This window comes from Piliocolobus tephrosceles, chromosome 1 (genome assembly GCF_002776525.5).
Source record: "Piliocolobus tephrosceles isolate RC106 chromosome 1, ASM277652v3, whole genome shotgun sequence".
NCBI lineage: Eukaryota > Metazoa > Chordata > Mammalia > Primates > Cercopithecidae > Piliocolobus > Piliocolobus tephrosceles.
The window spans coordinates 106183177-106210819 of record NC_045434.1 but is presented as its reverse complement, the minus strand read 5'-3'; the positions used below and the strand labels follow the sequence as shown (position 1 = coordinate 106210819).

Sequence of the window (27643 nt, the reverse complement as noted above, 5' to 3'; positions counted from 1 at the left end):
GGTTATTTGTTCCTTCTTTTTTTTTTTTTTTTTCTTTATCAGTGTCACCAGGAGTTTGTCAATTTGGGAAGTTTTCTTCCATTTTTTTTTTGAGACGAAGTCTGCCTCTGTGACCCACACTGGAGTGCAGTGACTGTGATCTTGGCTCACTGCAACCTCTACCTCCTGAGTTCAAGCGACTCCCCTGCTTCAACTTCCTAAGTAATTGAGATTATAGGCGTGCGCCTCCACGCCGGCTAATTTTTCTATTTTTAGTAGAGACAGGATTTCATTATGTTGGCCAGACTGGTCTCAAACTCCTAGCCTCAAGTGATCCACTCACGTCAGTCTCCCAAAGTGCTGGGGTTACAGGTGTGAGCCACTGCACCCGGACCTATCTTAAGATAAATTCTTAGATCATTAATTTTCAGTCTTTCTAATGTACACATTTCAAGGCTATAAATTTCCCAAGAAGTATTGCTCTATCTGTGTCCTATAGGTTTTGATATATAGTACATTGGTCTTGTTTAGCCCAATGCCCCCCTGTATTTCTTAATTTCTAAATTTAAGGGGACATATTGTATTTTTGTTACTGATTTCTAGCGTAATTCAATTGTTATTAGAGAGCACACTCTGGTATGACTTTAGTACTTTGAAATTTATCAATATTTGCCTGATGGCCCAATATATGGGGTCATGTTTTATAAACATCCCTTACATACATGAAAATAATGTATATTGTATAGTTGTTGGGTAAAGTGTTCCTTTATGCAAAGATTACCAGTTATATTCTTTATATTTGTGTGTCTTGTTTTGATTCTGTACCTCTGCTTATTTTTTATTTATTTTTTATTAAGCAGTGACTGAGATAGATGTGTTTAAAAATTTTATACAATGATTGTGGATTTCTGTCCTCTTATTTGCAGTTCTGTTAACTTGTCTTTATTTCAAGGTCATATTATTGGGTATACATTATTTAGAATATATGCAACTTTTTATTACATACAGTAGAACTTTATATGTGCAGTTATTCCCTTGGTTTATAAATGGGGGATTGGTTCCAGAACCCCCCAAGAATACCAAAATCTGTGCATACTCATATCCCCTAGTCAGCACTGTGGAACCCATGCAAACAACAAGTTGGCCCTTCATATATGTAAGTTTCATATCCTGTGGATACTGTATTGTCCATTTAAATTTGGTTGAAAAAAAATCCAAATATAAGTGGATGCAGTTCAAACCCATGTTGTTCAAAGGTCAACTGTATACTTAATATGTATCTTACATATTTATATATAATGGAAATTGCTGTTAAAACAAGATACCTCCTTTATCTCTAATAGAGATAAACTTGCCTTAGAGCAAGTTTTTATGTTATTATTATAACTATACCATTTTTTATTCTGTTTTGTGTTTGCTTGTTATATCTTTTAAATCTGTTCACTCTTATCCTCTATCTTTGTGTTTTAAATGACTCATAAATAGCATGTAGCCAGAGTTCATAATTTTATGCACTCTGACAATCTTTGTCTCTTTTACTGGTATATTTGGCCTTAGACTACATTATCTCCTTTATCTCTTATGTCTTACTTATATGTTAGTATATTATTATTGTTGTCATGTACTTTGATGATTTTTTTTCTTAGGGTTTTGTATTGTCCAAGAAGAAAAAAAAAAATAGAGTGAACTGGGGATGAGCAGTACTTACAGGCTGAATATTTCTAACCTGAAAATCCAAAATCTAAAATGCTCCCAAATCCAAAACTTTATAGCACAGACATAATGCTGCAAGTGGAGAAGTCCATGGATAAGTACTTAACACATACTTTTTCATATACAAAATTATTAATATATTATATTAAATTACCTTCAGGCTATGTGTAAGGTATATACAAAATATAAATGAGTTTTGTGTTTAGACGTAGGTCCTATCCTTAGGATATCTCATTAGATATATATAAATATTCCAAAATCTGAAAACATCTGAAATCTGAAACATTTTTGGTCCCAAGCATTTTGGAAAAGGAATACTCAGCCTCTACTGAGAATATTTAGATTTGATGAAAGACATGAATTCACAGATACAGAAAGAGAAATTTATACCAAGCAAGAAAAATTAAAAGAAATCCACATCTAGACTTGGTATAACTAAAGAATATTGGACACGTAGAAGTATTAAAAGTAGCGGGAGAGAAACGAAAGATCACCATTGAAGGAATGACAGATTGGTCATGAACATCTCAACAAACAACAATAGAAGTCAGAAAACAATGAGAAAGTATTTTCATGGGCTGAGAAAATTATTGTCAACATTAAATTTTGTCTACAACATACCTATCTTTTAAGAATGTTGGAGAAATAAGCATAATTTTATATTAAAAAGTGAGGAAAACATGCTTTTCAAGAACGCTTGGACTGTTTAACAAAAATGATCATATAGGCCAAGAATAACTAAAGCAATCTTTAAGAACAAAGTTGGAAAATGTGCCCTACCAGATATAAAGATTAATTGTATAGCTAAGGTAATTAAGACAGTATGACACTGGCACACAAGTTGTCAAGTCAATTGAATAAAAGAGAAACCGAGACAAAGATCCAGGGGTACATGGTAACTAAACACAATACAGAAATGATATTGCAGATATGTAGTGCTAGAACATTTGACTATCTACATGTAAAAATATGGAAGTCTACCTCTACACTACATACAAACACAAATTCCTTAAGGATATAAATAAATGTGAAGGGCAGGGCTTCAAAACATTTGAAGAAGATGTGGGACAATATCTTTGTGGCCTGATAGTAAAGAAAAAGTTCCTAAATAAGATTAAAAAACACAACCATATTTGAAAATATTGATAAATTCATATAGTCTATAACAATTTCTGGTTACTTGGAAAGTAGAGCAACAAACCTCAAAGTTGGAGAAATATTCCCACTTTACATATATAATGAACAAAGGATTAGAACCCATTAAATGTAAGTAAGAAGAAAATGAAGCACCAAGTAGATAAATGAGTAAAATATATGAACAGAGATGATCACAGAACAGAAAACATGAAGAGTTAAACATGTTACATAATTTTCTGGAAAATGCAAATAAGGCCACAAAACTTCAGTTGAATACTTTTGTCTGACAGTATCAACTCTTGGTGAGGTTTTGAAGCAGGAAAAGTCATAACCCTGTTACTGGGAATTTAAATTGGTATAAACACATATGGATAATAATGTCATTTTGTAAAGTTGTATATGTAACCTGCCCTAATGCATATGGAAAATAATGTCATTTTGTAAAGTTGTATATGTAACCTGCCCTATGACCCGGCAATTCCAATCCTAGGTGTATACTATAGAGAAATTCTACATTTTCACCACGAGATGTTTACAAGAGCATTCATAGCACTATTGTGTGTATCAGTCCCAAAATGGAGACAACTCAGTGCCCTGAACAATTGATTACATAAATAAACAGTGTTATATTCATACAATAGAACACTACTCAGCAGTGAAAATGAGCGAACTGTATTTTTACACATAAATATCTCAAGCATAACTGTTCAATGAGAAAAGCAAGCCAGAAAAATAATGTACTATGACAACATTTATATGAAGTTCAAAAAAAATCTTGAACTGTTGTTTAGGGATACATAATTATGCAATGAATCTATAAAGAAGAATAAGGGAATATAAATTAAGAGTGTTTTTTATGCTTAAAAGGGCAGTAGGGGAAAGCTAATGAAGAGGGAGGGGCATTTAATAGCTTTTATCAATATTGGTAATGGTCTATATATAGTCAATGATTGACTCATGGATACAAAATACAGTGTGATTCATCATTATATTACCCATAACCCTCTTCCCAATTCCTGTCCCTGCTGTATAACACCTTTCCAGTATTAAGTTAGCCCTAAGATAAAAGTGAATATGAAGGGTGCTAATTCAGGGCTTTCCTTCCCTCTTGATAATTTCTATATTTGAATTATATCTACACAACTCAGTAAATATTTATACAAAGTATGTGAAAATAATATAAATGGAAGTTGTTGCTTCTTTATAGAAAATTAATCTCATTAAGAATATGCCTTTTCTTTGAATCACATGAGTTTTCTGTCCAATGGAAATACTTATTCTAATAAAGCATATTAAACAGAGTAACCAATGTAAATATTGTTGAGAAATTCATTAAAAATAAATGCTTGGATGTTTATTTTATGTTACTTGTCAAGACAAAATACATATTTTAGGGGAGAAGATAGATTTTGTGAAGATAAAACACTTCTCACCATATGAAAATGTAAGGAGAGTGATCCAACCATAATTTTCATGAATAAGTAATCTTTTAAGATTCACAAAACCACAAAATGAATATGGAATATTTTTAAGTAATCTATAGCATTTACTAATATTCATATTATTTTTCTTTACTTAAAGGTCAATAAATTAGAGTTAGAACTAGAAAGTGCCAAACAGAAATTTGGAGAAATCACTGACACCTATCAGAAAGAAATTGAGGATAAAAAGAGATCAGAAGAAAATCTTTTGGAAGAGGTGGGAAAAACTTAGTATTAAGAACTTGTTATACTAAAAATCTATATTTTTATTAGGATTTTAAGAGAAAAGTAAAAAAAATTCTTAATTTTTAAATTATGATTTTAAAAAAGGTTTCGTAAGTTTATATTAGGGTCAGTGTATCAGTTTTTATAGAAGCTAAAAGTATCCTTGTTATTCTAAGTATTTGAATATATATTTATTTTGAAAGGGTTAAATGATTGCCACAGTGGTATACTGTCATCTTACTTCATAGAACACCCTGAAAAAACCCCAAACAGTGCATTTTCTACTTGTTTTTCCAGTTTCCTGGTGTTTGAGATTTGCTTTTATTTAAGTAGAACGTACACTTTTTACACTTGTTTGTTTTTTGGGTATTTATTTTAAGAAACTTTTTTTTGCTTATTTGATAGGTTGAGAAAGCAAAAGTAATAGCTGATGAAGCAGTAAAATTACAGAAAGAAATTGATAAACGATGTCAACATAAAATAGCTGAAATGGTAGCACTTATGGAAAAACATAAGGTAATTTTTTTCTCCTTATATAATGAAAATTATTAATTGGAGCCATATTTCTGTTAAATAATGGTGAAATCAAGATAGTATTCTAATTTGTCAGAGAAGATTATTGTCTATGCAACAGTGACTTCCTATAGCTAGAGTACCCTTGATGCCCATTTCTCCAAGTTCAGATCTTAACCATACAAAGTTGAGCCTGTGTATCACATCCTTGAGGAAATCGCTCTTTATTATCTGTGATGAATAGAAGTAATCACTCTTTTTCTGGATTCTCCTAGTAGTCTCTTATAGCACTTTCTACCTTACATATTTTTAAGTACATAACCAGGGTAAGTATCTCATTGATATCTAACACATAATGGGCTAAATCTATTTTTATCAAAGGAATAAATAGATGAATACTTAGTGTTTGATGTTTTTGTGTCTTATGTTTTTAATTGTTGTTTTAGAGTATCCATCTGTTAAGGAATTAAGCCTCATTCCCCTTAAGATTTGGAGAAGAGGTAGGGTATACCTACCTATTCATTAAAAAAAAAAAAAAGCTGCTGGAATACGAGATTATTATGAGGGAACCAGTGAGGATTTAAAAACAAATTTAAATAACATTGTGAACTCATAGATTGAAACACACTTGGTATGTTTCAATCGAGTGCGGCATCTGTCCTTATTGATAACTCACATTTTACCACCTTTGGCCAGCAGGAGCCTCTTCAAACTGACTGGCAAGTCCTTTTGACTTAGCTCTAATTTTCTCTAATAGCTTTCTTTGAGTTATGACGAAATGTTTAAGGCTTATATTTTCCGTCCCAGATTTGAAATCAGCCAGTTTTGTAGAAGTCCTGGTGTTTCTGGCATATTATTAAATGTTAAAATTCAATGTTTCCAGTAAAAGAATTATCTTTTGCTCTTAGGTCATTTCCAAGACTGTTGTGTGTTTCACTGTTGAGGTTGTTTGAATGAAAAAATATAACTGAAACATTAAAAATATATATCCATATATCTTACTGAATTTATAAACATAATTTTCTGCAAAATTAAATTAAATACTAAATAATTAATTAAATACTAAATTAAGTATTGAAATATGTTAGGATACCAATCTTATAATCTATTCAGTTTTAATATATCTAAAATGTCTTCTTTGTTTAATATAGCACCAATATGATAAGATAATTGAAGAAAGAGACTCAGAATTAGGACTTTATAAGAGCAAAGAACAAGAACAGTCATCACTGAGAGCATCTTTGGTGAGATACAGAAAAAATAGTAGTAACGGCCAGTTTTCATAATGTCAGCAGTGACTGGTGGTAAAGAATAATATTAAGTAAAACTAAATTTTGAGCTATAGAATCAGTCTTAAATCTGAAAGGGATCTTATAGATCTTCTAGTTATATGTTTTTTTCTAATGTAGTTTTTGAAATAGGGAACAAACTATTTTTTCAAGTGAAATTTTATAAACTCCAGTTAACAAATAAGTTTGGAGCTCTGATTGAAATTGGGAGAGGAGGCTGGGATAAATTGGGAGAGAACGAGGAGAGATATACTTTGTGTTAAATTTTTCTTTAAAGAAAACTGTAAAAAACTTGATTTTTTTTTTTTTTTGTTTTTTGTTTTTTTTTGTTTTTTTGAGATGGAGTCTTTCTCTGTCCCCCAGTTTGGAGTGCACTGGCATGATCTTGGCTCACTGCAAACTCCAGCTCCTGGGTTCAAGCAGTTCTCCTGTCTCAGCCTCCCAAGTAGCTGAGTCTACAGGTGTGCATCACCATGCCCAGCTAATTTTTGTATTAATATTTTTAGTAGAGACGGGATTTCACCACGTTTGCTAGGTTTGCCTCAAACTCCTGACCTCGAGTGATATGCCTGCCTCTGCCTCCCAAAGTGTTGGGATTACAGGCATGAGCCACTGCGCCCAGCCCAAACACTTGTTTGAATGAGGTTTTTAGCTATGTTAAGCTAGCAGCCTTTATATCCGTTGACTTTAAAAGTATCTATATTTTATGAGTGAATTTATTCCTCTGTAATATTGAATTTACTCAGCACTAGTTTATATTTTCATTGTCTTGAGAAATATATGAAAGCTCTTCTAAACTTCATGTTTCTTTTTCTTTAGGAGATTGAACTATCCAATCTCAAAACTGAACTTTTGTCTGTTAAGAAACAACTTGAAATCGAAAGAGAAGAGAAAGTAGGTTTTTTGGCATTATAGATAAAATGATTGTAAGGTTTAGGGCAATTTTGCATTTTTAGAAATACGTCATGTTATAAAATAATTCGATAAATTTCAGTAACGGGATGAGAAAATAGTTTTTCCCCATAAGCTTTTTTCTAGAAACATTTAGAATATTTCCTAATGTGAATGCAAAACACATGTAAATATAAGTGTACTTTTAAGAAAAGAAACACTTTTGAATATACTGTATTTGAGTAACATTATCTGATATTAAAATGCTTATATATATAAAATGTTTATATCTCATATTAAAATGCTTATATAGAATGCTAGATTCCCACTTTTAGTAACCTTAGGAGACGTCACTTCAACGAGATAAACAATTAGTTTCTTCTTTTGATAGTCAGGAATTCAGCCTAGCCAGCTAAGTTAGGAGAGGTCCTCCTAACATATATATTTAGATATGCTTTTTTTGAAGAGATTCATCATGTTTCAGAAAAAAAGGCTATCTCTGTAGTGTTTTACAGTTTGCAAAGTGAATTGATTCACACTATAAATGACAAATAGCAATTTTTTTTTTGCTTTCTATGAGATACGAACTGTGTTTAGTACCCTACTTACATTTAATTTAATATTTACAGCAATGTTATATGCAATACTTTACTATTATCTTTATTTTGACAGAGGTTACATTACTTATTAAGGATTACGTAGTAAGAGAGCAGAATGACTAGATTTCAAACCTAGGTTTATTTTTGCATGGCTTCCAACCTTTTCTCTTAATCACTCTGCAACAGCTTAGATAACGTACACTTTCAATTTCAAGCCTCTAAGAATTTATTTACTTTGTTTTCTGCATTTAATTCCTTTCATCCTTTTCTATCTCGGAAAATCTCACACATCTTTCATCTTATAGTTGTGAGCTTACTATATTCGTATGTATTCTCAAAGCACTGTTTTTAATGTTAAAATGGTTATTTCACTTTGTGCCCCCTATTATATTGCAACCTCTGCAAGGGCTAATTATGCCTTATTTATCTTTGTTTTCCCTTTATCTGTGTACAGGGCTTTGAAATTTTTATATTTTCAATTAAAGGACTAACAAAATGGCTTTCCCTTCATCTGCAATAATAAGATTCATGCTTACCTTTATCCTACTGTTTCAGTAGAAGAGGAATTCTTCTGTGGCTTAACTCTCGATGCTATTAAACCCTCAGCAATCTTTACTTTTTACTCTAGTCAGTAAACATAAATAAGAATTATATTACTGTAGCTTGTATCTCAAGTTCTTTGGCTCTCACATAAGTAGAAATTAACGCCAGGCCAAAGAGACATTTTTCTCAGGGAAAGTTTAATAGGTTTGTGGCTCAGTCAAAGCAAGGGAGCAGTTTACGGCAAAGGTGTCTCGGTACTATCTCCCTGAAGCTCAACTCTTGTCATTTTAGAAGCTGAGGCAGAAAATGAAATGATGTACAAGCATATTTAGGCGAAATTTTCTTTGTGTTTGCACAATGGGGTATCATGCTCTGACATACATTGCGTGATCAGAAAATGATGGATAAGCCCTGCCTTTGTTGGAGATGTTAGTATTAAAATGATATTATAATGAGGAAAAAATCAGTGAGAGGTCAGTGTAGGAGCCTGTCTTGTCTTCAGCAGACTGGATCTGGTCCAGTTCTTATCGGGAATGCCAGAGCCTCACTCACCTTGAAAGATGGTCAGGTTCTTATCAGGAATACTAGTTTCTCACTTTTAGTAACCTTGGGAGACATCACTTCAAGGACATAAACAATTAGTTTCTTCTTTTGATAGTTAGGAATTCAGCCTAGTCAGCTAAGTTAGGAGAGGTCTTCCTTCTGCTATGTGACTTGGGTCAGCTTATTAAGGGAGACAGGAAGGTAGGGGAGAGAATATGCCTTGATATGTGAGGCCCATGGGGTCTTGATTACCATGTCTGTGGTCTACCAGGGCTGAATCCCTTCCCTATACTGTCTCACTTCTATCATCTTATAAAAACTTAAACCATTAAACTGCTTAAGCTGCTATACTATCTCTGTTCTTTTCTTAAGTAGCAGTCTATTTTTTCAGTTATTATCTCCTCACCTATTAGAATTTAGCTATTGGCCTAACTGCTTTCTTGACTTGGGTCACACTGAACTCCTTATTAACAAACTTAAGGGCTTCTTTTTTATTTGCATATCAAAAATAATTTAGGACCTCCATTTACATCGTGTTGTGTTTCTTTCTGATCATTTATCTATGAAAAAATATATAAACACACACACATGTACACATGCACACACACAAATATGCCTGTACATAGATATATATAAAAAACTTGGGCTTGTGATAGATTGTTTTATTTGAAATGTATGCTGCCCTTTTCTATTAGGGTCCCTCCCAAAGGAAGAATTATATATTTCCACCTTGCTGACTTCAGATTTGGCCAAATGTTTTGTTTTGCCCAATGGAATATGAGCAAAAGTGGCATTTCTGAGAGGATGTTTTAAGAGACACCACATGGTCTTCCCAGCCTCTCTTTTCCTTTGGCCTTGAGACTGACATAGAAGTTGCTTCTTCAGCCTAGATTCCTGGAGATAACAAGGAGTAGGGTAGAAACCAGTCTATAATTGACATGTAATGTGATTGAGAAATAAACTTCTCTTGTAATCCACTAAGATCTGGGGTTGTTACTACAGTATAATTTAGTCTAAACTCATTGATATCAGGATTTATTGTACACATAAATTTATATTGTTTAATAAAAACACATTATGTTTATATTTCATAAAATATGAATACAGAAAACTACAAAAAGGGTAAGAATAGCCTACAAACCCATGTCCCAGAGTTTACTGTTTTTCCATCTGCTTTCCAACTTTCCATATACTCAGATTGGACTAATAGTTATAGAGATAATACCTTTAGGTGTTCTTCTTCTGTTTAAAAAGTGTCCACTTTTATTGCATTGTCTATACTATTGTTACTTTTTGGAAATTTCTTTGGTGTTTTTTCTAATGCTGTAAAATATATTAAGTATTTATGAATGTACATGAGGACATAAAATGAAGGTATAATTATAATTATAGACTATCTAGCTAATGATGAATGCTAATTATACATACATATATACATTATCATGTTAAATTACACTTTTTTTTTTTTTGAGACAGAGTCTTGCTCTGTTGCCCAGGCTGGAGTGCAGTGGCGTGATCTCGGCTCACTGCAAGCTCTGCCTCCCAGGTTCATGCCATTCTCCTGCCTCAGCCTCCTGAGTAGCTGGGACCACAGGCACCTGCCATCATGCCTGGTTAATTTTTTGTCTTTTTAGTAGAGACGGAGTTTCACTGTGTTAGCCGGGATGGTCTTGATCTTCTGACCTCATGATCCACCCGCCTCGGCCTCCCAAAGTGCTGGAATTACAGGCATAAGCCAGCACGCCTGGCCTAAATTACACTTTTGTACACATTTTAAGAATGTAAGTAATACATACAAATGTAAAGGAAAATGTTGATGGAATTCTAGAGCTTACATCCCAGAATAACTTTTATCTATTTTGGGCGTGTATCACTTCATATGGCTCCTTTATGAAAAAACAAAAAGAACCATAGTCAGATACACTTACACATACCAAGAAAGATAAAGAAAGAATACCTTTGAAAAAAATGCCATTTTAGTTACTTTAAACTTTAATGTACATATTATATGTGAATTTATCAGAAAAATAATTTGAAATTGGAATTGCAGAATTATTAAACTTAAGATAGAGATTTCTTTACAAAACATTTAATAGTTCTTAAAAGAGCTTAGATTCTAAGGTGAAGAAAACAGACTGAAAAACATTTTGAAGAGGGAGGAAAGTTGTAGGTACCAGTGTAGTTTCTTTTAATTAAGCTTTTTATTTTGAGATAATTGTAGATTCACATGCAGTTGTAAGAAATAATATAGAGAGATCCCATGTATCCTTTATTAAGTTTCCCCCCATGGTCACATCTTACAAATTGTAGGATAATATCACAATCAGGATTTTGACATTGAAACAATTAAGGTACAGAACAGTTCCATCTCCATAAAGATTCCTCATGTTGCCCTTTTATAGCCACATCCACCTCCCTCCCCCACCCCTGGCAATCATTAACATGTTCTCCATTTCTATAATTTTGCCATTTCAAGAATGTTGTATAGATGGATTCATACACTATGTAACCTTTTGTGACTGGCTTTGTTCCTTGGAGATTTATCCAAGTTGTTAGTCCAACCTGAGTATGTAGAAAGTTGGAAAGCAGATAGAAAAATGTAAATAATTTTTTTAGTTTTTATTGCCAAGTAGTATTCTGTGGTATGGATGTTCCGCAGTTTAAGAGTTTGCCCAGTCAAGGGTACCTAGTTGTTTCTAGTTTTGAGCTATTATAAATAAAGCTGTTATGAACACCAGTGTACAGGTTTTGGCGTGAACCTGTTTTCATTTTTCTGAAACAACTAATGGTATGGCAGTTGCATATTAGTTTCATAAGCAACTGCCAAACTATTTTCCAAAGTGCCGGTACCATTTTACATTACCGTAAGCAATGTATAAATGATCCAGTTTCTCTGCATCCTTGCCAGCAGCAACTTGCTATTTTTATTTTAGTTATTTTTGTAGATTTGTAGTCATAATTCATTGTGGTTCTAATTTGCATTTTTCTGCTGTTGAACAGTGTATTAGTGTATTCTCATGCTGCTAATAAAGACATACCTGAGACTGGGTAATTTATAAAGAAAAGAGGTTTAATTGGCTCATAGTTCCCCAGGGCTGGGAAGGCCTTAGGAAACTTACAATTATGGTGAAAGGGGAAGCAAACACATCCTTCACATGGCAGCAGGAAGGAGAATGAGTGCCAAGCAAAGGGGTGAAAGCCCCTTATAAGACCATCAGATCTTGTGAGAACTCACTATTATGAGAACAGCAGCATGGGGTTAACGAACCTCATGATTCAATTACCTCCCACTTAGTACCCTCCCACTGGGTACCCTCCCACAACATGTGGGGATAATGGGAACTACAATTCAAGATGAGATTTGTATGTGTGTTTTTATTTTTAACTAATTTTCTAATTAGACTTGTTTTTAGCTGTTGAATTTTGAGAATTCTTTATATAATATAATTATTAGTCCTCTGTCAGAGGACTTAGTCCGTTTGTGTTGCTATAACAGAATACTTGAGACTGGGTAATTTATAAAGAACAGAAATGTATTTTTCTCACAGTTCTGGAAAATGGAAAGTTCAAGATCAAGGTGCCAGCATCTGGTGAGGGTCTTTTTGTGGCATCCTCCAGAGGGAGAAATGCCCTGTGTTCATATGGTGGAAGGCAAAAAGGCAAAGAATAAAAAGAGGGCCAAACACGCCTTTTTATGATGGGATTCCTGCCACCCATAAGGGCAGAGCCTTCATGGGCGTGTCACCTTCCAAATGTCCTACCTCCTAACACTGCCACAATGACAACCAAATTTCAACATGAGTTTTGGAGGTTACAAACATTCAAACCATAGCATCAGATATGTGGTTTGCCAGTGTATGCTCCCAGTCTATAGCTTGCCTTTTTATTCCAGCAGTTTTTTTGCAGAACAAAAGTTTTTAATCTTGATAAATTTTAATTTTTCAGTTTTTCCTTTTACGGATTGTACTTTTGATCCCAAGTCTAAGAACTCTTTGCCTAGCCCTAGATCCCAAAGACTTTGTCCTGTGTCTTTTTGTAAAAACTTTAGAATTTTATTTTTTATACTTTATGTCTTTGATCCATTTTGAGTTAATTATTACATAAAGCGTGAAGTTCAGTTTTTTGCCTATGTATCTCAGATTGCTCTATCACCATCTGTTGAAAAGACTACTTTATCTCCATGGAATTACTTTCAAACTTTTGTCAAAAAGTAGTTAGTCATGTTCTTATGGATCTATTTCTATGGTCTTTATTCTGTTCCACCGATCTATGTGTCTCTTCACCAATATCACTGCCATGATTATAATAAGCCTTAATATCAAGTAAAATGATTCTCCTTCTTTATTTTTCTCTGTCAAGATTGTTTTAGATGTTTTAGTACCTGTTACTTTCCATATATTTTAGAATAAATTTGTTTATTTTTACAAAAAACCTTGCTGGGATTTTGATAGAAAATTTATTAAACCTGTAGATCACAGTTTGAGGAAAATTGACATTTTTGTTGAGTTTTCAAATCTATAGCATGGTATTTTTCTCCATTTGTTACATATTTGATTTCTTTCATAAGCATTTCACAATTTTCATTATATAGCCCCTGAACCTGTTTTGTTAAATGTATATCTATTTCATTTCCTTTCATGCAATTGACAAAAGTAGAAATTTATTCTTTTTATTAATTTTTAATTGACAAATAGTAATTGTGTGCATTTATGAGGTGCAATGTGACATGTTGATATACGTACATGTACATTATAGAAGATTCAGTCAAGCTAATTAACATGTCTATGACCTTACCAGCTTATCATTTTTTGTGGTGAGAACTTTAAAAATTTTTTAACAATTTTGAAATACACAATATGTTATTATTAGTGGTGGTCATCATGCAGTGCAATAGATTGTGTTTTTAATTTTGTTTCCTATATGCTCATCATTAGTGTATAGAAACATGGTTGATTTTTGTGTTTATTTTGTATCCTGTGCCCATGCTAAACCTATTTATTGGCTCTATAATGCTTGTTTTTAATCTTTGTGATTTTCTGTGCAGACATTTGTCATCTGCAGGATGACTGGAAAGGATAAAACACTAATATTAATAAATACAATAATAATTATTATATTTTATTTTATCCTTTCCATACAGTGTGCTTTTTATTTCTTTTTATTTATTTATTTATTTGTTTTTGAGACGGCGTCTTGCTGTGTCACCAGGCTAGAGTGCAGTGGCGTGATCTCAGCTCACTGCAACCTCCACCATCCAGGTTCAAGAGATTCTCCTGCCTCAGCCTCCCGAGTAACTGGGACTACAGGCACATGCCACCATGCGCAGCTAATTTTTGTCTTTGTAGTAGAGACAGGGTTTCACCATGTTGTCCAGGATGGTTTCGATCTCTTGACCTCGTGATCCACCTGCCTCGGCCTCCCAAAGTGCTAGCATTACAGGCATGAGTCACCATGCCTGGCCTTTATTTCTTTTTCTTGACTTATTGCAGTGAGTGACTAGAACTTCCAGCACCATGTGGTAGACATTATAATAAGTGGTGAGAGCCTACATGCTTGCAGTATTGATAAATGTAGGGAGAAAAGCATTCAGTTTTTGAATCAAGTATGATGTTAGCTATATATTTTTTTCTAGATTTAAAAAATCAGTGTAATCTCCTTGTACTAATTTAATTAGAGTTTTTAAAAATCATGAATTGGTACTGGATTTTATCAGATGCTTTTTCTGCATTGATTGATATTATCATATGATTTTTCTTTTTAGCTTGTTGATATGGTGAATTACCTTGGTTGATTTTTGAATGCTATTCCCTAGAATAAATCCCATTTGGTGTATGACATATACATATGGAGAATATGTTTCATTTACCTTCTTTATTTTTTGTTTCAATTTCATTTAGCTATGCTCTGGTCTTTGTGATTTCTTTTCTTCTGCTGAATTTGTGTTTAGTTTGTTTTTGTTCCTCTGGTTCCTTGAGGTGTGTCCTTAGATTGTCTATTTGTGCTCTTTCAGACTTTTTGACGTAGGCGTTTAATGCTATGAACTTTCCTCTTAGTCCTGCTTTTGCTGTGTCTCAGAGGCAATGATAGGCTGTGTCACTATTATTGTTCAGTTCAAAGAATTTTAAAATTTCCATCTTGATTTCATCGTTGACCCAAACATCATTCAGGAGTAGATTATTTAATTTCCATGTATTTGCCTGGTTTTGAGAGTTTCTTCTGGAGTTGATTTCCAATTTTATTCCACTGTGGTCTGAGAACTTGATATAATTTCAATGTTCTTAAATTCATTGAGACTTGTTTTGTGGCCTTTCATATGGTCTGTCTTGGAGAATGTTCCATGTGGTGATGAATAGAATGTATATTCTGCAGTTGTTAGGTAGAATGTTCTGTAAATACCTGTTAAGTGCATCTGTTCCAGGGTATAGTTTAAGTCCATTTTTTCTTAAATGATTTTCTGTCTTGTTGATTTTCTGTCTTGATGACCTGTCTAGTGCTGCCAGTAACGTATTGAAGTCCCCCACTATTATTTGTGTTGCTATCTAATTTTTTTTTTTTTTTTTTTTTGAGACTGTGTCTCACCCTTTTGCCCAGGCTGGAGTGCAGTGGCACAATTTCGCCTCACCGAAACCTTCGCCTCCCAGGTTTAAGCAATTCTTCTGCATCAGCCTCCCGAGTAGAGTAGCTGAGATTACAGGCACCTGGCACAATGCCCAGCTAATTTTTGTATTTTTTTAGTGGAGAGAGGGTTTTGCCATGTTGGCCAGGCTGGTCTCGAACTCCTGACCTCAGGTGATCCGGCCTGCCTCAGCCTTCCAAAGTGCTGAGATTACTGGTGTGATCCTCCACGCCCAGCCTGTCTATGTCATTTTTAAGGTCTGGTAGTCATTGTTTTATAAATTTGGGAGCTCCAGTGTTAGGTGCATATGTTTTTAGGTCTGTGATATTTTCCTGTTAAACAAGTCCTTTTATCATTATGTAATGTCTCTTTTTGTCTTTTTAAACTGTTGTTGCTTTAAAGTATTTTGTCTGATATAAGAATAACTATTCTTGTCTGCTTTTGGTGTCTATTTGCATGGAATATCTTTTTCCACCCCTTTACTTTTAAGTTTATGTGAGTCCTTATGTGTTAGCTGAGTCTGTTAAAGACAACAGATACTTGGTTGGTGAATTCTTATACATTCTGCTATTCTGTATCTTTTAAGTGGAGCATTTAGGCCATTTACATTCAACATTAGTATTGAGATGTGAGGTACTCTTCCATTCATTGTGCTATTCGTTGCCTGAATCCTTGATTTTTTTTCATTATGTTATTGTTTTATAGGCCTTGTGAGATTTATACTTAAAGGAAGTTCTATTTTGGTGTATTTTTAGGTTTTGTTTCAAGATGTAGAGCTCTTTTTAGCAGTTATTGTAGTGCTAGGTTGGTAGTGGTGAATTCTCTCAGCATTTGTTTGTCTGAAAAAGACTATCTTTTCTTCATTTTTGAAGCTTAGTTACACTGGATACAAAGTTATTGGCTGATAATTATTTTGTTTAAGGAGTCTAAAGATAAGACCCCAGTCCCTACTAGCTTGTAAGGTTTCTGCTGAGAAGTCTGCTATTAATCCGATCGGGTTTCCTTTATTGGTTAGCTTGATGCTTTTGCCTCAAAGCTCTTTAGATTCTTGCCTTCATCTCGACTTTAGATAATTTGATGACTATGTGCCTAGATTATGATCTTTTGCAATGAATTTCCTGGGTATTCTTCAAACCTCTTGTATTTGGATGCCTAGATCTCTAGCAAGGTCAGGGAAGTTTTCCTTGATTATTCTCTCAAATAAATTTTCCAAAGTCTTAGATTTCTGTTCTTCCTCAGGAACACCAATTTTCCTTAGGTTTGTTTGTTTAACATAATCCCAAGCTTCTTGGAGGCTTTGTTCATTTTTTAAAAGTATTTTTTCTTTTTTTTTTTATTATACTTTAAGTTCTGGGATACATGTGCAGAATGTGCAGGTTTGTTACATAGGTATACATGTGCCATGGTGGTTTGCTGCACCCATCAACCCGTCATCTACATTAGGTATTTCTCCTAATGCTATCCCTCCCCTTACCCCCCACCCCCTGACAGACCCCAGTGTGTGATGTTCCCCTCCCTTTGCGCATATGTTCTCATTGTTCGGCTTCCACTTATGAGTGAGAACATGTGGTGTTTGGTTTTCTGTTTCTGTGTTAGTTTGCTGAGAATGATGGTTTCCAGCTTCATCCATGTCCCTGCAAAGGATATGAACTCATTCTTTTTTATGGCTGCATAGTATTCCATGGTGTATATGTGCCACTTTTTCTTTATCCAGTCTATCATTGATGGGCATTTGGGTTGGTTCCAAGTCTTTGCTATTGTGAATAGTGCTGCAATAAACATATGTGTGCATGTGTCTTTGTAATAGAATGATTTATAATCCTTTGGGTATATACCCAGTAATGGGTTTGCTGGGTCAAATGGTATTTCTGGTTCTAGATCCTTGAAGAATCACCATACTGTCTTCCACAATGGTTGAACTAATTTACACTCCCCAGCAGTGTAAAAGCATTCCTATTTCTCCACATCCTCTCCAGCATCTGTTGTTTCCTGACTTTTTAATGATTGTCATTCTAACTCATGTGAGATGGTATCTCCTTGTGGTTTTGATTTGCATTTCTCTAATGATCAGTGATGATTAGCTTTTTTTTCATGTTTGTTGGCTGCATAAATGTCTTCTTTTGAGAAGTGTCTGTTCATATCCTTTGCCCACTTTTTGATGGGGTTGTTTTTTTCTTGTAAATTTGTTTAAGTTCCTGTAGATTCTGGATACTAGCCCTTTGTCAGATGGATAGATTGCAAAAATTTTCTCCCATTCTGTAGGTTGCCTGTTCACTCTGATGATAGTTTCTTTTGCTGTGCAGAATCTCTTTCATTTAATTAGATCCCATTTGTCTATTTTGGCTTTTGTTGCAATTGTTTTTGGTGTTTTAGTTATGAAGTCTTTGCTCATGCCTATATCTTGAATGGTATTGTCTAGGTTTTCTTCTAGAGTTTTTAATGGGTTTAGGTCTTAAGTTTAAGTCTTTAATCCATCTTGAGTTAATTTTTTTATAAGGTGTAAGGAAGGGGCCCAGTTTCAGTTTTCTGCATATGGCTAGCCAGTTTTCCCAACACCATTTATTAAATAGGGAATCCTTTCTCCATTTCTTGTTTTTGTCAGGTTTGTTAAAGATCAGATGGTTGCAGATGTGTGACATTATTCCTGAGGCCTCTGTTCTGTTCCATAGGTCTATATATCTGTTTTGTTACCAGTACCATGCTGTTTTGGTTACTGTAGCCTTGTAGTATAGTTTGGAGTCAGGTAGCGTGATGCCTCCCACATTGTTCTTTTTGCTTAGGATTGTCTTGGCTATATGGGCTCTTTTTTGGTTCTATATGAAATTTAAATTAGTTTTTTCTAATATGGTGAAGAAAGTCAATGGTAGCTTGATATGGGGGTAGCATTGAATCTGTAAATTACTTTGGGCAATATGGCCATTTTCATGATATTGATTCTTCCTATCCATGAGCATGGAATGTTTTTCCATTTGTTTGTGTCCTCTCTTATTTCCTTGAGCAGTGGTTTGTAGTTCTCCTTGAAGAGGTCCTTCATATCCTAGTAAGTTGTATTCCTAGGTATTTTATTCTTTTTGTAGCAATTATGAATGGGAGTTCACTTATGATTTGGCTCTCTGTTTGTCTGTTATTGGTGTATAGGAATGCTTGTGATTTTTGCACATTGATTTTGCATCCTGAGACTTTGCTGAAGTTGCTTATCAGCTTAAGGAATTTTTGGGCTGAGATGATAGGGGTTTCTAAATATACCATCATGTCATCTGCAAACAGAGACAATTTGACTTCCTCTCTTCCTATTTGAATGACCTTTATTTGTTTCTCTGATTGCCCTGTCCAGAACTTTCCATACTATGTTGAATAGGAGTGGTAAGAGAGGGCATCCTTGTCTTGTGCTGGTTTTCAAAGGCAATGCTTCCAGGTTTGGCCCATTCAGTATGATATTGGCTATGGGTTTGTCCTAATCAGCTCTTATTATTTTAAGATATGTTCCATCACTACCTAGTTTATTGAGTGTTTTTAGCATGAAGGGGTGTTGAATTTTATCAAAGGCCTTTTCTGCATTTATTGAGATAATCATGTGGTTTTTACATGGTTCTGTTTATGTGATGGATTATGTTTATTGATTTGCATATGTTGAACCAGCCTTACAACCCAGGGATGAAGCCAACTTGATTGTGGTGGATAAGCTTTTTGATGTGCTGCTGGATTCGGTTTGTCAGTATTTTATTGAGGATTATCACGTTCATCAGGGATACTGGCCTGAAATTTTCTGTTTTTGTTGTGTCTCTGCCAGGTTTGGTATCAAGATGATGCTGGCCTCATAAACTGAGTTAGGGAGGAGTCTCTCTTTCTCTGTTTGGAATAGTTTCAGAAGGAATGATACTGGCTCCTCTTTGTACCTCTGGTAGAATTCGGCTGTGAATCCATCTGGTCCTGGGCTTGTTTTTAGTTTGTAGGCTATCAATTACTGCCTCAATTTCAGAACTTGTTATTGGTCTATTCAGGGATTTGACTTCTTCCTTGTTTAGTCTTGGGAGGGTGTATGTGTTCAGGAATTTATCCATTTCTTCTAGATTTTCTAGTTTATTTGTGTAGAAGTGTTTATAGTATTCTCTGATGGTAGTTTGTATTTCTGTGGGATCAGTGGTGATATCCCTTTTATCATTTTTTATTGTGTCTGTTTGATTCTTCTCTCTTTTCTTCTTTATTAGTCTGGCTAGCAGTCTATCTATTTTGTTAATCTTTTCAAAATGCCAGGTCCTGCATTCATTCATTTTTTTTGAAGGGTTTTTCGTGTCTTGGTGTCCTTCAGTTCTGCTCTGATCTTAGTTATTTCTTGTCTTCTGCCAGCTTTTGAATTTGTTTGCTTTTGCTTCTCTAGTTCTTTTAATTGTGATGTTAGGGTGTTGATTTTAGATGTTTCCCACTTTCTGATGTGGGCATTTAATGCTATAAATTTCCCTATAAACACTGCTTTAGCTATGTCCCAGAGATTCTGGTACATTGCGTCTTTGTTCTCATTGGTTTTAAAGAACTTATTTATTTCTGCCTTAATTTTGTTACTTACCCAGTAGTCATTCAGGAGCAGGTTGTTTAGTTTTCACATACTTGTGTGTTTTTGAGTGAGTTCCTTTTTTTTTTTTTAAGATGGAGTCTGTCTGCTACTGAGGCTGGAGTACAGTGGTGCCATCTTGACTCACTGCAACCTGTGCCTCCCAGATCTGAGCGATTCTCCTGTCTCAGCCTCCCAAGTAGCTGGGACTACAGGCATGTGCCAGCATGCCTGGCTAATTTTTGTACTTTTTGTAGAGATGGGTTTTCACCATGTTGGCCAGGCTGGTGTTGAACTTCTGACCTCAAGTGATTGGCCTTCCTCAGCTTCCCAGAGTGCTGGGATTACAGGTGTGAGCCACTGTGCTCAGCCTTGAGTGCGTTTCTTAATCCTGAGTTCTAATTTCATTGCAGTGTGGTCTGAGAGACTGTTTATAATGATTTCCGTTCTTTTGCATTTGCTGAGGAGTGTTTTACTTCCAATTATGTGGTCAGTTTTAGAATAAGTGCTATGTGGTGCTGAGAAGAATGTATATTCTGTTGCTTTGGGGTGGAGAGTTCTGTAGATGTCTATTAGGTCCGTTTGGTCCAGAGCTGAGTTCAAGTCATGCATATCCTTGTTGATTTTCTGTCTCATTGATCTGTCTAATATTAACAGTGAAATTTTAAAGTCTCCCACTATTATTGTGTGGGAGTCTAAGTCTCTTTGTAGGTCTCTTAAAACTTGCTTTATGAATCTGAGTGCTCTTGTATTGGGTGCATGTATTTAGGATAGTTAGCTCTTCTTGTTGCATTGATCCCTTTACCATTATGTAATGCCCTTCTTGTCTTTTTTGATCTTTGTTGGTTTAAAGTCTGTTTTATCAGAGACTAGGATTGCAACCTCTGCTTTTTTGTTTGTTTGTTTACTTTCCATTTGCTTGGTAAATATTCCTCCATCCCTTTGTTTTGAGCCTATGTGTGTCTTTGCACGGGAGATGGGTCTCCTGAATACAGCACACTGATGGGTCTTGACTCTTTGTCCGATGTGCCAGTCTGTGTCCTTTAATTGGGACATTTAGCTCATTTACATTTAAGGTTAATATTGTTATGTGTGAATTTGATCCTGTCATTATGATGCCAACTGGTTATTTTACCCATTAGTTGATGCAGTTCCTTCATAGTGTTGATGGTCTTTACATTTTGGTATGTTTTTGCAGTGGCTGGTACCGGTTTTTCCTTTCCATAATTAGTGCTTCCTTCAGAAGCTCTTGTAAGGCGGGCCTGGTGGTGACAACATCCCTCATCATTGCTTGTCTGTAAAGGATTTTATTTATCCTTCACTTATAAAGGTTAGTTTAGCTGGATATGAAATTCTGGGTTGAAAATTCTTTTCTTTAAGCATGTTGAATACTGGTCCCCCACTCTCTTCTGGCTTGTTGGGTTTCTGCAGAGAGATCCACTGTTAATGTGATGGACTTCCCTTTGTGGGTAACCTGACCTTTCTCTCTGACTGCCCTTAAGATTTTTTCCTTCATTTCAACCTTGGTGAATCTGACAATTATGTGTCTTAGGGTTGTTCTTCTTGAGGAGTATCTTTGTGGTGTTCTCTGTATTTCCTGAATTTGAATGTTGGCCTGTCTTGCTAGATTGGGGAATTTCTCCTGGATAATATCTTGAAGTGTGTTTTCCAACTTGGTTCTGTTCTCCCTGTCACTTTCAGGTACACCAAACAAATGTTGGTTTGGTCTTTTCACATTGTCCCATATTTCTTGGAGTCTTTGTTCCTTTTCATTCTTTTTCTCTAATCTTGTCTTCACACTTTATTTCATTAAGTTGATCTTCAGTCTCTGATATCCTTTCTTCCTCTTGATTGATTTGGCTATTGATGCTTGTGTGTATTTCATGAAGTTCTCATGCTGTGTTTTTCAGCTCTGTCAGGTCATTTATGCTCTCTAAACTGGTTATTCTATTTACCAGTTCCTGTAACCTTTTATCAAGGTTCTTAGCTCCTTTGCATTGGGTTAGAACATGCTTTTTTAGCTTGGAGGAATTTGTTATTACTCACCATCTGAAGCCTACTCTGTCAATTCATCAAACTCATTCTCCATCCAGTTTTGTTTCCTTGCTGGTGAGGAGTTGTGATCATTTGGAGGAGAAGAAGCATTCTGTTTTTTTGAATTTTCAGCCTTTTTGCACTGGTTTTTCCTCATCTTCATGAATTTATCTACTTTTGGTCTTTGATGTTGGAGACCTTCAGCTGGGGTTTTTGCATGGATGTCCTTTTGGTTGATGTTGATGCTATTGCTTTCTGTTTGCTAGTTTAACTTCTAATAGTCAGGTACCTCTTCTGTAGGTCTGCTGGAGTTTGCTGGGGGTGTACTCCAGACCCTGTTTACTTGGGTATCACCAGCAGAGGCTGCAGAACAGCAAATATTGCTGCCTGCTCCATCCTCTGGAAGCTTCATCCCAGGGGGGCACCTGCCAGATACCAGCTGGAGTTTTCCTATATGAGGTTTCTGTCAGCTCCTGGGAAGTGTCTCCCAGACAGGAGGCACAGGGTTCAGGAACCCACTTGAGGAGGCATTCTGTCCCTTAGCAGAGCTGAGCACTGTGCTGGGAGATCCTCTGCTCTCTTCAGAGCTGTCAGGCAGGAACATTTAAGTCTGCTGAAGCTGCACCCACAGGTGTTCCTTCCCCCAGGTGCTTTGTTCCAGGGAGCTGGGAGTTTTATCTATAAGCCCCTGACTGGTGCTGCTGCCTTTCTTTCAGAGATGCCTTGCCCAGAGAGGAGGAATCTAGAGAGGCGGTCTGGCTATAGCAGCTTTGCCGTGCTGCAGTGGGCTCTGCTCAGTTTGAACTTCCCAGTGGCTTTGTTTACACTGTGCGGGGAAAACCGCCTGCTGAAGCCTCAGTAATGATGGACTCCTCTCCCCCTCTCCCAACAAGCTCAAGCATCCCAGGTTGACTTCAGACTGCTGTTTTGGCAGCGAGAATTTCAAGCCAGTGAGTTTTAGCTTTTAGCTTGTTCAAGCCAGTGAATTTTAGCTTGTTAGCTCCATGGGGGTGGAATCCACTGAGCAAGACTACTCGGCTCCCTGGCTTCAGCCCCTTTTCCAGGGGAGTGAACAGTTCTGTCTCATTGGAGTTTCAGGTGCAACCAGGGTACAAAAAAAAAAAAAAAAAAAAAAAAAACTCCTTCAGCTAGCTAGGTTCCCAAACACCCACCCAGTTTTATGCTTGAAACCCAGGGCCCTGGTTGTGTAGGCACCCAACAGAATCTCCTGGTCTGCAGGTTGCAGAAACCGTAAGAAAAGTGTAGTATCTGGGCTGCATAGCACCATCCCTCATGGTACAGTCCCTCACAGCTTCCCTTGGCTACGAGAGGGAGTTCCCTGGTCCCTTGTACTTCCTGGGTGAGGCAACACCCCACCCTGCTTCTGCTTGCCCTCTGTGGGCTGCACCCACTGTCTAAGCAGTCCCAGTGAGATGAACTGGGTATCTCAGTTGGAAATGCAGAAATCACCCACCTTCTGCATTGGTCTCGCTAGCAGCTGCAGACCAGAGCTATTCTAGTTGGTCATCTTGCCAGCCCCCTGCCCCCATTTTTTCTTTGTCTTTATTGGATTGGATTAATTTGAAAGCCTTGTCTTTGAGCTTTAAAGTTCTTTCCTTTACTTGTTCAGTTCTGTTGTTGAAACTTTCCAGTGTATTTTGCATTTCTGTGTGTCTTTCATTTCCAGAAGCTGTGATTTTTTTTTTTTTTATGATATCTATTTCTTTGGAGATTTTTTTTTCACTCCTATCCTATATTATTTTTTAAGTTTAAGTTTGTTTTCACCTTTCTCTGGTGCCTCCTTGAGTAGCTTATCGATCTTCTGAATTCTTTTTCTGGCAATTCAGAGATTTCTTCTTGGTTTTGATCCATTGCTGGTGAGCTAGTGTGATCTTTTGGTGGTGTTATAGAACCTTGTTTTGGCATATTACCAGAATTGATGTTCTTTTTTTTTTTTTTTTCTAGTTTGGATGGACTATGTCAGAGGAAAGATCTGGGACTCAAGGGCTGCTGTTCAGATTCTTTTATCCCATGGGATGATCCCTTGATGTGGTGCTCTCCTGCTTCCCCTAGGAGTGGTGCTTCCTGAGAGCATGACTACAGTGATTGTTATTGCTCTTCTGGGCCTAGCTACCCAGCAGAGCTATCAGGATCCAGGCTGGTAGTGGGGAGTGTCTGCAAAGAGTACTATGATGTGATTCGTCTTCAGGTCTCTCAGCCGTGGCTACCAGCACCTTCTCTGGTGGAGGTAGCAGGGCAGTGAAGTAGACTCTGTGAGAGTCCCTGCTTGTAGTTTTGTTTAGTGTGCTGGTTTTCTCAAATGCTGGTTATGCTGGCAGTGAAGTTGTGATGTGAACAGATTCAGGACCTCTGGTTAGCCAGGGTGTTACAGTTGGTGGAATTAGCTGTTGTTTTCCCCTTCCTTGGAGTAGAGTTGATCTGTTAAGAGTTGCTGCAATGCTTTGAGTTGGTTGGCCTCCAGCCACGTGGTGTTGCCTTTAAGAGAGCATCATCTATGGTAGTGTGGAGGGATACAAGCTTGGCCTAAGATCACCTGGATAAGTATTCGGATTTCTCAGGTAATGGGCAGAGCCGTAGAGCTCCCATGAGTTTATTTCTTTTGTCTTCAGTTACTAGGTCAGGTAGAGAAAGACCATCAGGTGGGGACAGGGTTAGGCGTTTCTGAGCTCAGACTTTACTTGGTCGGGGCTTGCTGCCACCATTGTGAGGGTTGGGGTAGTGGTTCTCAGGCCAATGGAGTTAAGTTCCAAGGGGGATTATGGCTGCCTGTGATGCTTTGTACAGGTCGCCAGGGAAGTAGGGGGAAAGCTGGCATTGACAGGCCTCACCCAGCTCCCACACAGCCAGCAAGGCCAGTTTCACTCCCTCTGTACTCCTACAACAGCCAACAGAGCCAAATTTATATCCAGACCTCCAGTGTGTAGGGCTGAGATCTTGCTTTAGCAGCTTTCAGTACTTCCCCATTCAGTATGATACTAGCTGTGAGTCTGTCATATATGGCTTTTATTATGTTGAGATACATTCCTTCTATACCCAGTTTTTTTGAGGGTTTTTAATCATGTAGGGATGTTAAATTTTATCAAAAGCTTTTTCAGCATCCATTGAAATGATCATATGGTTTGATACGATATATCACACTGATTTATTTCTGTATGTCGAATCATTCTTGCATCCATGGGATAAATCACACAGCTGTGATGATGATCTTTTAATGTGTTGTTGAATTTGGTTTGCCCATATTTTTTTTGAGGATTTTTGCATCAATGCTCATCAGGGATATGGGCCTTTAGTTTTCTTTTTTAAATGTGTCTTTGTGTCTGGGTCTGGTTTAAAGGTACTACTGGCCTCATAGAATGAATTTGGAAGTATCCCTCTCTCCTCTGTTTTTCAGAATACTTTGAGCAGGGTTGGTATTAATTCTTCTTTAAACGTTAGGTAAAATTTTGGGGTAAAGTCATTGGGTCCTAGGTTTTTCTTCGTTGGGAGACTTTTTATTATAGCTTCGGTCTTGCTAGCTGTTATTGATTTATTCAAGTTTTGGATTTCTTCATGGTTCAATTTTTGTAGATTGTATGTGTCTAGGAATTAATTTATTTTTAGGTTTTAAAATTTATTGGCATATATTTACCTCATAGTAATCTCTAGCGATCCTTTGAATTTCTGTGGTATTGATTGTAATGTCTCCTTTTCCAACCCTCATTTTATTTATTTGAGGCTTCTCTCTTTTTTTTCTTAGTTTGTCTGGCTAACGGTTTGTCCTGTATATCTTTTCAAAAAAATAAACTTTTTGTTTCATTGATCTTTTGCATCATTTTCTTCAATTTCATTTATTTCTGCTCTGATCTTTATTGTTTCTTTTCTTCTACTAACTTTGGGTTTGGTTTGCTCATGCTTTTCTAGTTCTTTAAGATGTATCATTAGGTTATTTGAAGTTTTTCTTCTTTTTTGATGTAGATGGTTATAGCTGTATACATCCCTCTTAGTACTGCCTTTGCTGTATCCCATAGATTTTGTTGTGTTTTATTCCAATTATTTGTTTCAATAAATTTTTTGGTTGCCATTTTAATCTCCTCATTGACCCACTGGTCATTCTGGAGCATATTGTTTAAATTCCATGTGATTTTATAGTTTCCCAAATTCCTTTTGTTATTGATTTCTGGTTTATTTCATTGTTGTCAGACAAGATACTTGATGTGATTTCCATTTTTGAATGTTTAAAACTTGTTTTGCGGCTAGCATATGGTCTGTCCTTAAGATTGATTCATGTGCTTAGGAGAAGAATGTTTATTTTGCAACTGTTGGATGAAATATTTATAAATATCTATTAGATCCTTTTGGTCCATAGTGCAGATTAAGTCTAGTGTTTTGTAGTTTTCTTGTTATGTGTTTTCCTCAGGCTTCAGATCTTTTTACCAGCTCAGTGTAGAGCCCTGGGGCCTGTGTGACTGTCTGATAGGATAAGCTGTGGTTATTTATTTTGGTCATTTTACCAGTCTTTTCAAGCTCTGTTACATCACTTGCACAGCTTTGTGAGTGCAAAGATATAAATATCATGATTTGGAATATTTCACTTACAGGGTGATGAGAGGAGCCCAGAGAAAAAGATAAAATTTACCTGGTGCTCTTAGTGAGTCTCTTTTTGTGCTTTGTATTCTTAGAGGGAAATCTTCTGTTCAAGAAGTTTATCTTTTGACTTTATTTCTAGTATGTTCTGTTTATTGGCAAGGATAACTAATTCTTTATTGTTATGGTTGTGCTTCCTGTCTCCAATCAAGAGAGACCAAAATATAAACTTAAGTGATTTTTCCTACTGATCACTCGTTATGCATTTTCTAGGCATCTTTTTCCTGGATTGCCTATTTATGTCCTCAAATCTCTTCTTACAAAATCCAGGTATATTAGTGACCTTTACTTTCATTATTATATGTTTTCATTTTCTTTCACCAATACTCTACAAGTAGTAATAGGGTGAGGAGCCACAGTGAGTGGGGTCAAATGAGCACAATTGTATGTTGTGGCTCTTACTAAGCCTCACTAATATTAGAGATTATAGCATGAGATTGTATGATTTTGTTGTTGAATATATTTTTGCCAATTTTTAACTACTTTTGTTTCTTTTCCTCTCTTCCTCTCTTGCTTTTTTTTGTTGTTGTTGTTAGTTTAGGAGAAGGAAGATTTTGTAATCTGACTTTACCGTCTTTACCAAGAAGTTTGATTTATTGCATTTCAATTATATATACTTTAAATTTCTTATATAATTTTTCTGTTTGATCAATCATGAGCTAAAAGGAGTTAAGGGTTCTATTACTACTATCTTTCTCTTCCTTTTGAATTCTCCACTAATTTTGCCTTGTATATTTTGATGAATACTATTTGCTGTATAAAAGTTTATACTAATTCATTTTTTTTTGGGAAATAGTATACTTTATTTTTGTCTTTTTGCCCCCAAATCAGCTTTATCTGGTATTCATATTGTGACCCTCACTTTCTTATTGTATTTGTCTCCTGTG

At 35.8% G+C, this 27643-nt stretch overlaps 1 protein-coding gene across 4 annotated transcripts in view; it reads left to right on the top strand.

Moving 5' to 3' along the window:
• The window catches only part of SYCP1 (synaptonemal complex protein 1), a 114955-nt gene that overhangs the window by 65890 nt on the left and 21422 nt on the right, over nucleotides 1-27643 (top strand). For 3 of the 4 annotated variants that reach the window (XR_003309905.2, XM_026456726.1, XM_026456727.1), the window contains exons 24-27: nucleotides 4411-4527; nucleotides 4941-5051; nucleotides 6200-6292; nucleotides 7157-7231. Coding sequence is in view for 3 of the 4 variants with exons in the window: in XM_026456726.1 (XP_026312511.1) it covers nucleotides 4411-4527; nucleotides 4941-5051; nucleotides 6200-6292; nucleotides 7157-7231 (396 nt within the window). In the remaining variant the exon portion in view is untranslated. The remainder of the gene's footprint in view (nucleotides 1-4410; nucleotides 4528-4940; nucleotides 5052-6199; nucleotides 6293-7156; nucleotides 7232-27643) is intronic. The other variant, XM_026456728.1, reaches the window with a different exon arrangement.